Source organism: Pieris napi, chromosome 22 (genome assembly GCF_905475465.1).
Source record: "Pieris napi chromosome 22, ilPieNapi1.2, whole genome shotgun sequence".
In the NCBI taxonomy this organism is placed as follows: Eukaryota; Metazoa; Arthropoda; class Insecta; order Lepidoptera; family Pieridae; genus Pieris; species Pieris napi.
The window spans coordinates 10,309,895-10,323,295 of NC_062255.1; the positions used below are offsets into that span (position 1 = coordinate 10,309,895).

The 13,401-nt window shown below is 34.7% G+C and overlaps 1 protein-coding gene across 1 annotated transcript in view; it reads right to left on the reverse strand.

Annotated features, from left to right (window-relative positions):
• Nucleotides 1–229: 229 nt before the first annotated feature.
• LOC125060728 overlaps nt 230–13,401 on the reverse strand; it is a 46,840-nt gene continuing 33,668 nt past the window's right edge. Inside the window, exons 3-5 of the mRNA XM_047665755.1 lie at nt 6,989–7,090; nt 3,333–3,527; nt 230–2,993 (exon numbers count right to left, since the gene is read on the reverse strand). Coding sequence (XP_047521711.1) covers nt 393–2,993; nt 3,333–3,527; nt 6,989–7,090 — 2,898 coding nt within the window. The 3' untranslated portion in view covers nt 230–392. The remainder of the gene's footprint in view (nt 2,994–3,332; nt 3,528–6,988; nt 7,091–13,401) is intronic.

The window sequence follows — 13,401 nt, forward strand, 5'->3', positions numbered from 1 at the left end:
CAGATGCTTTTCCTAGCAATAATATTCATTATGAGGCATAGGAGTAGAGTTGACAATAAAAGGCACATTTTAGTTGTGTCACTTCAAAAGTGCATTTATTGTGGTCAATTATAAAAACCTTATTAATAAATATAAATACATGCTATATTACATTAATACAGTTTTACTACAAAAATATAACTTTGTATTACATTAAGACTTACTGTCAGCCTTTTATATTTTTTTATAAGTAAACAATGCCAGGAAATTGTAGAAAATGAATATTAATCTCTAATACATTAATCAATCTTTATTTGTACTTAAATAGTAAATTTCCGTGTAGTGCTCGTGAATTTATTTGTACTTAGAAAATTATGACGGAATATTAATAACATTTCAGAACATTTAGTAAATTACACTAAGCTCGAGGTGCCTAACTGCTCCTTATTAATGACATTAACTCTCTGACCCGAGAGGTTGTCTTCCACGTTGCCCGAAAGACTCGGCGAGGGACCCTGTGAGCTGCCGTACACCTTTGTACTGTACCCCGAATCGTTGTGTGACTCCCGATCTGTTTGGCTTTGAGTTTCCGTCAAATGCGTGTTTATTGCCAACGATTGCAATCTACTGTGCAAGAGTGTATGGTCTGGTTTCCTCAGGTGTGGGTTTCTTTCGTAGTTCGGATACATTGGCGGATTGTGATCGTAGTAACCTCGAAAGTGCTCATTCTGATTGGCGATCTCTACTTCCGTGTTCTGGTCCAAATGTTCGCTGTAGCAGTGAGGTATTCGCTCTATTTCTCTGATGATGTGGTCGTTCATCATTGCGTGGAAGACCCCGGTCTGATTGTGGTATATCGGGTTTCTGCTCCTGCTCTGCTGTGCCTGTGGGAGGCCCGGTTCGTAGTCGTAATGCTCTTGGCAATATTGCGGAGGATGACCATTTTCCATTTCTCTATAGGGCATCTGCTGCTGAACTTGTCTGTTTGGTAATTCGTGAAAGTATGCGTCTTTCGGGATCATGCGAATGTCGTGAGGATAGCTAGTGTGGACTTGAGGCGCGGGTGACTGCGATTTCGTAGACATGGTCTCGTAATTGGGCAGAGGTAAGGTTTGTAAGAGATTCGTATTTCTCATCGGTCCTGGTTGGTTCGTAGTTCTAATGGGATTGTCCTCTTCATCGCTGCTTTCAGAATTATTTCCGTTTTCTTTCTGTGGACTTTGGAAGGTTTTTCTCGTTGGGAAGGGTATGAGATTGTGAAGACTAAATCTTTTGGTTTTCGGTGGTTTTTCTTTTAAAACCGGCGCTGGCCTTTGAGGTTGTTGTGGCATTTTTAATATAGGCTGAATCGGTTGTTTTGGTGGTAATGTTGACTCTCTTTCAGGTACTTTTATACTTAATGGCAATCTTTCAGGTGATACACATCTGTGTTGATGTTCTACTTGGGCTACCAATTCTTGCACAGATTTCCGTGGCTCCCTATCAACGTTATTTTCTTGGAGATTTTGTCTCAATCGAACGTAACCATCTTGAGGTATATTCTCCAGCGCTCGAGAATTTCTAATCATGACATCTGCCATTTCTTTTTCTAACATTACTCTCTTTCTTATATCATCTGCAGTTCTTTGCAATACTTGACTCTTCCAGGCTGGTACGCTCTGTGATACGTCTTCCTGATTTCTATGGACTTCCCTTGTCTCCGAATGACTTTCTGGAGATCTTATACTACTTGGGGAAGATATAGATTGGCGACTAGGGGATGTATATCTATCATTAACGACTGAAATCTCGTTGGGTGTCGGTGTTCGTAATTCAGATGGTTTATTTAAATATTCATGAACTTCTGCCGTTACATTCTGTGGCTGCTCTGCACAATTTATGTGAGATGTTATCGTAAAAGGAGATCTGCAATTCCTGCTCGGCCCAGCATCCAAGTGATCACTACTTTTTGAATTCTTAAGTATATGCTTTCTTTTTGGACTCCTTGGAGTCCTGTCTAGACCTTCGGTACTCTTGGAAGTCGCTTTACAGTCTAAATCGTTGCAGTCGTTAAGTTCAGAATTATCATAGTTCCTAATAAGATTATCAACAGTACTCCATTCCTCCGAATTTACATCCAAAAGCTCCAGACTTCGTGTTCTCTTTATGGGTGGTATATCCACGGAACCTTTAGGACTGAAATCCAATTTTTTAACGCGTTCTGATGCTCGGAACATAATGCCTCTAGTGAGCCACTGTTCTAAATGTTTATGTCTCTCTTTGCACAGAGCTCGTTCTGCCGCTACATACCTCGTCAATTCAGAGATTTGCCCTTGGGTTTTCATCTCCAAGTCCGTTACTTTCTGGTCAATTTTTTCATGCGCCCGGTCAATATGCTTCTTCAAGTCTTTCTTATCTTCATTTAATTTGTTCTCCATGTGTTTGAAGAATGGTGCGCAGTAGCAAGTATATCCAGCACCTATGGGACCCTTTTTAATGTTCCCCGCTAAATCTAAGTAATACTGTTCACCCTTTTTCAACGGTTCGGTGGGAAGGGAACTAAGCTTAGGTTTCGGGAAATATTTGGGATCTGGATAGTAATGGCAACCGTACGGAGACCATTTCACTTGAGGAGTCTCAAAGTGGACATTCTTCTTTTTCTTTTCTTTGCTTCGGTCTCTCTGTTTGCCGTCGTCCGGTTCGTCTATGCCTCGCTCTTTGCTTTTATCTCTGTGCTTTTCTTTCTTTTTAGGTTGTTTTGCGACTGGGGTATTGAGTATGGCAATAATTTCATTTAGACCTTTTCTAGTGGCAATATCTCTGGCTGTTTCTCCTTGGTGATTTTTTAGGGACTTGTCGCAACCGGCTTCAAGAAGAATCCTAGTCAATTTTCTTCTCCCCATCGCTGCCGCTATGTGTAGTGCTGTGTCACCATTCTTGTTTTGCTCAGAAACTCTGCACTGAGCTGATATGAGGATTCTGGTGACACCCGCGTGACCGTACCGCGCCGCTGTATGCAGGGACGTATCTCCGTACTGAAACAAGAAGTATCATTATAAACGTATTACCGCACTCTGTCTTCGTGCTAAGTCTCGTTGCTGAAACTAATGTAAAAAACATTACAATCGCAAAATTAAAAAGGAAATAGGTATACATCTTAATTATTTTAAGCGCAGAAGTATTGCAATGAGAGGGCGCAGTAACAGGTATTTGTAAATGTGTTAAAAAGTAGTGTCTATTATTATATTTAATGACATATTATGTATCACTTATATTATGATAATACTCACTAAGCAATCACAAAATAGGTCTAGCATGAAACCAAGTGAAGAGCCAACATTTTACAACCTTATCATAATTATCTAATAACATACGTTATTTTGTAAGTCGGGTGGGGCATTAGCGAGCAATATCTCTCTCGCTGACTGATTGTGTCCGTTTTGCGTAGCGAGGTGTAACGCCGCGAATCCCGCCGCATTGCGTACGCGCAAGTCGCCTGCTCGCGCGAGTAACGCCACACATCGGGAGTAACCCTTCCATGCTGCTTCATGCGCTGCAGTGTTGCCATGCTGGAATTGGTGCAATAAATGATTAAAATTTTAACAAAAACTATGTTAACATGTATGTAAATTCAATGTACTATATATAATAGGTACTGTTCATGACTAATTTCTTTTAGAACGAAATAAGCGATCGCCACCGAGTTTCTTAACAACGCGAACAATTAGCTAATATTAGCGTCATGATATACTTCAGGAACCCTTTACACAGTGAGTGATATAAGAGTCTTCGTCTTGAACCCTTTATATAGTATAGCTCCTATTAGCCTACTAATATAACCTGTCCTATTAGGCCAGGCTTAAAATTAATTAACAGAACAAGAAATATTACACTGTACTTATAATTTAACTAGTAGACTCGGCCAAGCGTTGCTGTGGCTAAGATTTTTGCTATATTACATAGTAGTAAACTATTCAAGAGAAAAGGCAGGAGAACACGAATCCACCATGCTTTTTTGGTGGTTATGCCATTAAATTGTAGCTTATGCGAAACGTTGGTAATTATTTTGATAAGGATCAATACCTAGGTTAGGTACGAATAAAGATCCTTTTCTAGGGGTGGTATTTTAACAAAAAAAATTAATAAAAGGACGCTTATTGTGAAGTAACTATATAAGATAGAGACATGCTGTCGCGATTTTTGAAGTTATACTTCTTTAGGCGCGTTATGAAAATTTGATGAGAGTGAAATTTTACGATGCGCGCGCACCTATGACACAAAATTCGGAGTGTGATTATAGCGTGCGCAATCTACAAAAGAAATAGAATATAAGCTAACTTCACGCATATTCTATTTCTTAGCTTAGCAGCTTAACAAGAATTTTGAATATCCATGACAATTGACATCTGACATTGACATTTACCTTTTAAACAAATATAGGAGTTTGAATTATTGTTTAAAATAAAAGATTATCTATGTATCTAGTTATTTTCATTATACAAGTGCGAATTTTATATGTGCGTCTGAATTATAATCAGAAGTGATTTAAATTTAATATCTAAATCAAAACTAATTAATATGATAAAATATTTGTGAAAAAACTGTGCCAACCTTCCTGAGTGCTTCAATACAATTGAGGTTAACTATCCGTAGGTATTATCGAGTATTATTGTTGATTAAAACTGAAACATGAACCATTATTCATTGCTTATGTTTATTGCGTTTGTTACAGCAACGTTTTAGAAATATTCTATATATCAATAATTGAGAACAAAGATTTAAGCACGAATACTAATAAGGAGAAAATGAAGGCTTGGAGCGATATAACAGAGAAGTAAACATTTTAATAAGTACCTGCATCTCAAAAAAATGACCACATTATTTAATCAAAACATGTAATTTTTCAGATTTAATCTAGCAAATATAAGGACAAGAGACAAAAAACAATTGATGAATCAGTGGAAGTGCACTAAATTGAATACAAAAAAAGAGTTGTCATCTTATCGCCGTGAAACATCTAAAACTGGAGGTGGAACAAAGCCACCATCACCTTCTCGAGACACAATGGATATGGCAGAGATGATACCGCAACGGTTTGAAGTAGATTTCAATGAATTTGATTGTGATGGTGTCGAGGTAGGAATGTTAATTATAAATATGATGTATGGTGATGTTCAAGGTTCAACCTTTCAAGCATAGGCATATGCTCACAACAGTACTTTATTCCCCTACAGGTAGTTAGAGATATTGTAATACCTCAAAACATCCATGTTGCACTTGTAGTACCGAAACTCTGTCCAGCCAGAAGTGAGCCCATTCCCACTTATAATGGACAGTGGGTATAATACACCTTAATACCTGAGTGCGAACCACTCACCATGATACTTAAATTAATAGATGTTATTTATATATTTCAGGATATTACAAATAAAATCATTTTGGAAACAATTGATATCCCAAAAGCCAACAATGACAAGGTAATAAATCAGTTTTGACATAACTTGAATACTAAAAAAGCCAAACAAAGGTGTGCACAACAGTGACAACATAACTTAACCATTTCATTATTTTGTAGGATTAAAGATTGTAGATAAAGAAAGGTTAAAGAAAATCATGTCGAACTGAACAACAAGAATCCCCAAACAACTCCAAAGAAACCTACAAGGAAGACACCGGTATTATATTTAAATTATCTCTATCTCTAAATAGAATAAAAGAAAGTTGCTATCCAGGTCTGTAGCATGTGCTACAAATTATATTATTAACACATTTATATAATTATATTAATATAAATGTGTTAAAAAATTTATAATATGAATTATAAAAAAATTTAAGTTTTGCATGGACAGAGCTTAAATTAATATTCTCTTATTTGTTGCAGAAAGCAAGTAGTAGTTTTAGTTTTGGAGAAGCCTCGTAGATGCACAACCAAGTAATGATTAATTTAAAATTACAAACCCAAATTCTGATGAAGACAGTCACTTAAAAATAAATAGTATAATGAAATAAAAATGTTTTAAAGATAAATAGTGTTTTATTTGTTTAATGTAAGAGAATAATAATAAATATTTATTTAATTAATTTTTCAAATGTAAACTGAACTTTATTGACTTTAATGACTCCTTTTCCAGTCTTTGATTATTTAATTGTAATTAATTATTTGCATGCAATCAAAAACTATTTTTAATAATGACAAAGAAGTATAACTTCTTACGCGCGTACATAAGTACACGCACCCTTTTTTTATAGAGAGTGATGTGTCCTGAAAAATTGTAATACATCATTTTGTTCTATCATTAATAGTTTTCGCAGCGCACGCGATTGAAGGAAGTTTTTTGTTTATTTTTACACTTGATTATTCAAGTTTTAGTAAGCATCCCAATTTTTTTTGAAAATGAAACATAGCCTATGTCACTCGGGAATAGTGTTGCTTGCCAACGGTGAAAGAATTTTTGAAATCGGTCCAGTAGTTTCGGAGCCTATTCATTTCAAACAAACAAAAAATCAAACCTTTCCTCTTTAAAATATTAGTATTGATATACAATACGATATCATGCTACTACATGGCATCGACTCAAATAAAATGAATTGCAGCTCACTTCTAGAAAAATTGCCCTTCCATGTTTCTGCCTACCAGACTCGTAATCATGCTCTGTTTCACGTTTCTCACATCATTACCAACTATGCAAAAAGCTCAGTTTTGTATCACGTAGTCCGGCCATACAACGACCACTATTTAAACCTTGTTTAAGCTATCGCGGAATATTCTTAATAGAAGTATTAAGAATATCCATAGCGCTTGCATCATGAGCACAACCTCTCTTTCACACCATCACGAAGCACAGCCGAATTAGGTATTAGGTATTAATAATTTTTCTTTCACTTCCGATCTTTTCCTTTCGTAAATATTTGAACCTTTTTGTATATATTATGTATTCCGTCTGGCTACATCTTTAGTATAATTGTTTTTGTATATAAATTATGTTGGCTGTAGGAATACCAAGTAAATAAATATGCAGGTATAACTCACCACATGGTCTTGCCTATTTGGATCAGCACCATTTTCGAGTAGTAGCCTGACAGCTTCCACGTGGCCATCGGCTGCCGCTCGTTGCAAGGCGCTGCATCCATTCTGAAATTGTTCCATAGTTAAAAAAACATAGTATAAGAAGTTATACTTCTTTGGCGTAACAAGATAAAATCATTTTCAAAAATTAAAATTTTATCTTTTGCCATATTCTACATTTGTAGAAAAAACTACACTAACTATAGAAAAAAGGTATTTAAAACATTGAAAGTTTTATTATAACGCATTATCTAGTTATATAAAGTTTATTTAAATATCACAAAAAAAAATATTTCTACACAATTAATGAAATGGTCATTTTTTATTTTAAAATGTCGACTGCTAACTTCAGGGTGTCGGTTCCCTAACGCGCCAAAAGAAGTATACAAAATCTTATCTCGTTTACTTACTACAGAATCATGAGAGAGAAGAGCATTGAATTGTAATTTTTACTTTGATCGGAAATCAAATTCCCCAACAGTAACGGTCCCTTGACAAAACCGCAAAGCCTCAAGGCTCTCTTAGGTTGCCTTACCATGGTCAATTTGTTTTATTTGTCGTAAATGCGCATAAACCTGCCTATAATTAGCTTTCCTAATACAGTTACAAGTGGATAGCAGGTTGCAAGCCAGTTATAATTATTACATAACTGTGTAGTCGTTACGAAATGTCAGCCGTTTGACGTTGGCACTCGACAAAAACAACATATCAAGTCAATATAGATCACCTGTTTAATTTTTTGTCTCAGGGCCAATGATTAACTCAATATTGAAATCAATAATAATGATCGAATTGAGCAGCGATGTTGATCATTCAAAGTGACAAAAAGTTTTGCGTTTATATAACTTAATCGTAATACTTATAATTGGGTACAAGACAAGACAACACGTGGAAAAATCTAACACATTTTTGACGTCAATATCACCTAAAATGCTTCTGGGTAAAACTATAATAGCTGCCTCAGTTAAGAACTTCCCAAAGATAAGTTTAAATAAAAAGTAAAACCCACAAGCAAACGTCTAAAATATATACATTTTTCTATGTAGACAATTGTTTCCGTTTTTTTACATAGAAATAATTTCTGTTATTTTATTCTTAAAGAGTATATTGTATTAAATGCTTAGTGCACTTAAAATAGTAGGTGCATCGATTTTTAGAGTCAACTATCTTTTTAGTATGAAAACTTTCAGTGTTACTATTGTTTTATTATTTTCTATCGAACCTGTATGTTTGTAACATAATAATGTTGCGATATGCCTTCTATATTTTTGTTGTCTCCTGAAAAATAAACCAGAAAAAAAATTAGTACATTTAACTAATTACTGGTTATAAATTATCTGGCTCCTTGGATCCTCGGTAGAAAAGAAACGCGCTGCCGCCCACGGACTAGATGAACTGACGGCATCGTCTAGGAGGTTGGCTCCTAGTGGATACAGAGAGTCCAGTACAGGGCGTACTGGAGGAAAACGGAGGAGACTTACAAAGAATGATGCAGAAGAAATTGTCTTGCCCGTATCTTGTAGAGTTTTCAAAGGTGAAGTACGAGTTAGTAGCTAGTAAAAGTGTTGTTTTAACATAGTCATATTCATAGCTTATTAAATATTAATATATACATTTTAAACTTATTAACATGATTGGGAGTTTTGAAAATGAGAAAGGTTCTCATTAAACCACACATTTTTTCAAAATTAACAGAAGTCCCACATAAACATGGCGGTTGGCGTTTTTCAAGTATCACATGTTCCGGCGGCAGTCGTAAAGTAGTTAGCAAGTATTTATGTAGGAATTGAGAAAGAGTCCTCGTAATTGGACAGTAAATCGGTCGCTTCAGAGCATTTCTGAACGAATGCCATTGTATTTACGAGTATGGATATTAGCTTGGCCTATTGTGAAATATCTCACCGCTTAATTGGGGTTTTCTTATTTCAACAATGATTTAAATACCGACGTTTTCCTAAGTTAGAGGAATTTGTTTTGATGTCTTTATTCGAAGTAATAATATTACTTTAATCAATCAACTCCATATTTTAAGGCAGTTTTTGCCACGCACCACCACTATGTGGAACCAGCTCCCCACTGAAGTATTTCCGAACCAATTCAACTTAGGGACCTTCAAGAAAAGAGCGTACCAATTTTTAAGAGGCTGGCAACGCACTTGCGAGCTTGAAAGTGAGTGTCTATGGACGGCGGTATCACTTATCTTCAGGTGAGTCTCCTGCCTATTTGCCTCCTATTACTTAAATTAAAATGTGGGACTGAACTTACACCAAACTCTTTGGTAAAACCTGTGCCGCCCGTTGGTTGCATCAATTTAAGTTTAACTGCTCTTGTCGTCAAACGTGGTTTTCGCATAAATTCACAATATTCATGAGAGAGAATATTTTCTATGTATTAGTTGTGTATTAGCGCCGATTGCATGTACGGTACTTGACGACATGCATTACCATACAGTTTTTGTTTCCCATCATCTTTGGAATTACAATACAAAATGATGTCTTTGTGCATCTCAAAGTTTCTTATGAACGATGGGTGGGGAATATTAAATGGAACTTTTGTAAAAATCGTGGTATATCCATAGATACGTCTCGACGTCCGCTGTTCAATTGATGATTGATTTATGATAATTTGGCATGCGCCACCACTATGTGGAACCAGCTGCCCACAGAAGTATTTCCGAACCAATTCGATTTAGGGTCCTTCAAGAAAAGAGCGTCCCTACACAGTTTAATTTTAATAAACTTCGAGATTTTCAGCGTACTCAATTACACGTTGTATATGTCCCACTAATGGCTATAGGCCTCTTCACTTAGGCGAGAGGGAATGGTCTGTAGTCCTCATGCTAGCCCAAAACGTATTGCAGACTACACATTCATCCATAGAACATAATATCTCTTCTACTTTATTGTTACGCCACTGGTACCGATCCTGCTCGCCCTCTGGCATTAAGAGTGTCCATGGACGGTATCACTTAACAACAGATGAGCCAAAAAGCCATTTTTTATTCATTAAGATTATGGAAAACTTTCATTTAATAAAAAATATACTTTCTTTCGATTAGCGCGGAGAATTGATATATATACGAATATTTCAATTCTCTCTCAGTCCATTATACCATATAATCTAAAACGCTGTGATAATTTTAATGACCTACATAGCCTTCGAAGTTATTCAGAAAGCGTCTGTTAACAAAACAAGCACGACCCAATTAGTCTGACCACAAAAAGTAAGGTATGATGATGATATGGACGCTTTTTTGTTGACATTTTGAAACATCGTTTGGATTTCTAAATCGAACCTTGTAAAAATATATCACCTTAGATAAGGTCAATTCGTTACAGATTTATAGCTCTCAGCAACAATGTCTACTGCGTGGAATGTATTTTGTTTTGCCACAAACAATGGTAGCTATAGCTCCGAAACAGAAACCCAATTACAATATAGGTATATATATAAGAGTGAAGTAACTCTTAACTCTAGTTTAACTTAAAGACTATGCAGTACAATCCATTCGGAGGCTTAAGCTATATTACTGTTCATTATACATTACATTAACAATTAAATAATGGAATATTTTATTTTACATATATTATTATTATTAAACCATTACATATAAGTTAGTAGAGGATTACAAAATAATAATAATTTAGAACCTACACTTGGGTAATGGGTTTTTATTAGGTTGCATCTGTGTTTTTAAAAATTTCTGTTTTGTAGGCCATCAACCTAATGTGTTTGTCAATGATTTTTGAGTCTAAAATATTCCGGGTTAACCACGATGAGCCTCTTGTAAGTTAAACTAATATCAAATAAATAATGGTGAACCAAAAATATGCCGTGCTGTACCCGTTATTCATAAGTCACGGTTCTACTTTCACTAGTTAGGAATATTACCATAATTATATAATAAGCCTAATTGATTTCATTCTAAATACAGTCATAACTTTCAATTTTAACGTGTAATCGAAGCGTGAAGCGAACTCAATGTGATTATTACGAACATTTTTGTAACGCCAATTTATTTGTTATTTAATTTATTATACTTTAGTGGGATGCATTTTATTTTTTATTAAAGTTTGTTTCAACTAAAATATTTCACGAGAGTGTTTTTAACAAACATTTCAAGCAGTATACAAACATAGGTATATTCAATGGTCCTTCATAATCCATATACTTAAATTTTTTAAAGTGAAAAATTGCTATTATTATATACTTACGCTTTTAAGAAAAGTAGAGAAAATTTTACATCCATTAAATAAGAGAAAAAATATTTAAGTGCCAAGGTATTTGGAGGAGCCAAGGAGTTTAAAACTGATTATGCCATTTATCAACCAATTTCAATTTACGATCAAAAGAGCAATATAAAACCAGTATTTATACAATTTTATTTATAGGTTATACCTATCAGTAGAATCATTAATCAAGATGACTAATTTAGGTTGTCATAAGTCAGTAAAATTGATCGTTCGAATAATGGGCCTAAATTAAAATGTCTGCATATAACTTTTGTATGTGATTAGCTTTCTAAAATGATCAATGACTTCCTTACACTTTTATGGAAGAAATAATCTATTGCTCTACATTTATAGTAAAAAAATAATTTGGTGTGTTTAAAAATACTCATCTCTCGGATAAGAACCTTGGGTGAGGACCACAAACGAGGCTTATAACATAATAAATAACATGTCTATTATATATTATATAAGTCACAATATGTTATCCAAAAATTTTCTCTCAAAACAATCTATAAAATTAAAACAACAAACCCTTTAGATTTCTTTACAAAAGTAGGGCTCTATTTAAGAAATAAATAGAAATCAAGATTGAATTTTAACTCTTAAATATACATATTAATTTTACAAATCAATCATCTGTAAATGAGATCAGGAAATCGTAAGAGCAGGTGCCAACTTTATAAGTTACGGTGGTAAAGTTATTTATACAGAATATTAAACATGATGACTGCTCCTGCATATTGAATATTAATGTGTAAAAACAAATGGGTGATATAATTTATACAACAATAATAATTAACAAGGTGTAATGGTTTAAAGAAAAATTAATCGCCTGTGTAGTACACAGTCGCTTAAACTGCTGCTTACACAAATTAATGTGAATTATTTAACAAATACAAAAACGGTGTTAAAACAGAGATAAATACAGGATAATTATATAAAAAGTTACAACAACGCTCCGACTTGTATACACAACTGGAAAAAGTTTCAATGCTAATTCTATGTAGACTAGCACGAAACATTTTTAATGTAATTTATTATGTAATAATCAACATTACATTATAAAGAAATTGCTTATAAAAATAATATATGTTCAGAGAAAATGTTTGCCTTAAAAATAATGAAAATTTAAACAGCAGGAATAAAGTATCAAAATGTAAATGCATAAAGTTGCAACTTCTATTAGCGTGAAATGTAAATTGGAAATCATCGTACCATGAAACTGTGAAATACCATTACGTTTCCATTAATATTATTATTATCTAAGCTGTTCAAGCATAGTTGAGGTTTATTATAACTTATTGCTACAGAAATACAAAAATAAACGTATTTTTATAGAGCAACATTGTTTTAAGAAGTGGTACGGACTTTTAATTCCTTGCAGGAAACCGGCCTGTCATTCCATGTTGACGTTAAGGTGGGAACTGACCAACGTTACGAGGTGTAATGTAACATGTAATGTAATGTTACACAGCGAGCATTCGTGCAGTCAGTACGTCGTGTTACGGGGAAACCAGCGAGCAACGAGCCGCTCGTTGCTCGCTTTGAGTGCTCCACCCGGCTGTCGGTTTTTTGGCGAATCCTTTGACTGTTACGCGGTTCAGTAATTACGCGTCGCACGTCGCGAGTGATCATGATTATGATTTTCTATAAATTGTGTCTTTTTTAAGTACTTTTGGTCCAATTAAATTCAACAGATCTTCAAAATCGAGACCTGTGTACAAAGTTTTTATGCTGTCCAGTAATCATTTGGTTATTAATATTGCAATTAATAACAAACCACCTCATACGCCTGTGTTTTTAAATAAGTTTTATGTCCAGTAACATTCTTTCTTCTTCTTAATTTGGATGAAACAATAATTAAATATAATGAAAGATATCAACATTATCACTATCACATCTCGTGAACACTGGCGGCGAAAGTGGAGCACAGAGTTTTGACGAGCATGTTACGCCAATTTTAGAACACAGCGTAACATGGTCGATGCGTAACACGCTCGATGTGAATGCTACATTACACCTCGTAACTTTGGTCAGTTCCCACCTTTACGATGCATTAATAAAAGAGACGCAGATATGTGTTTATTCCATGCTCTATGGGCTTACGGAACTTTAAACACGACATTGATTATTTAATATCATAGA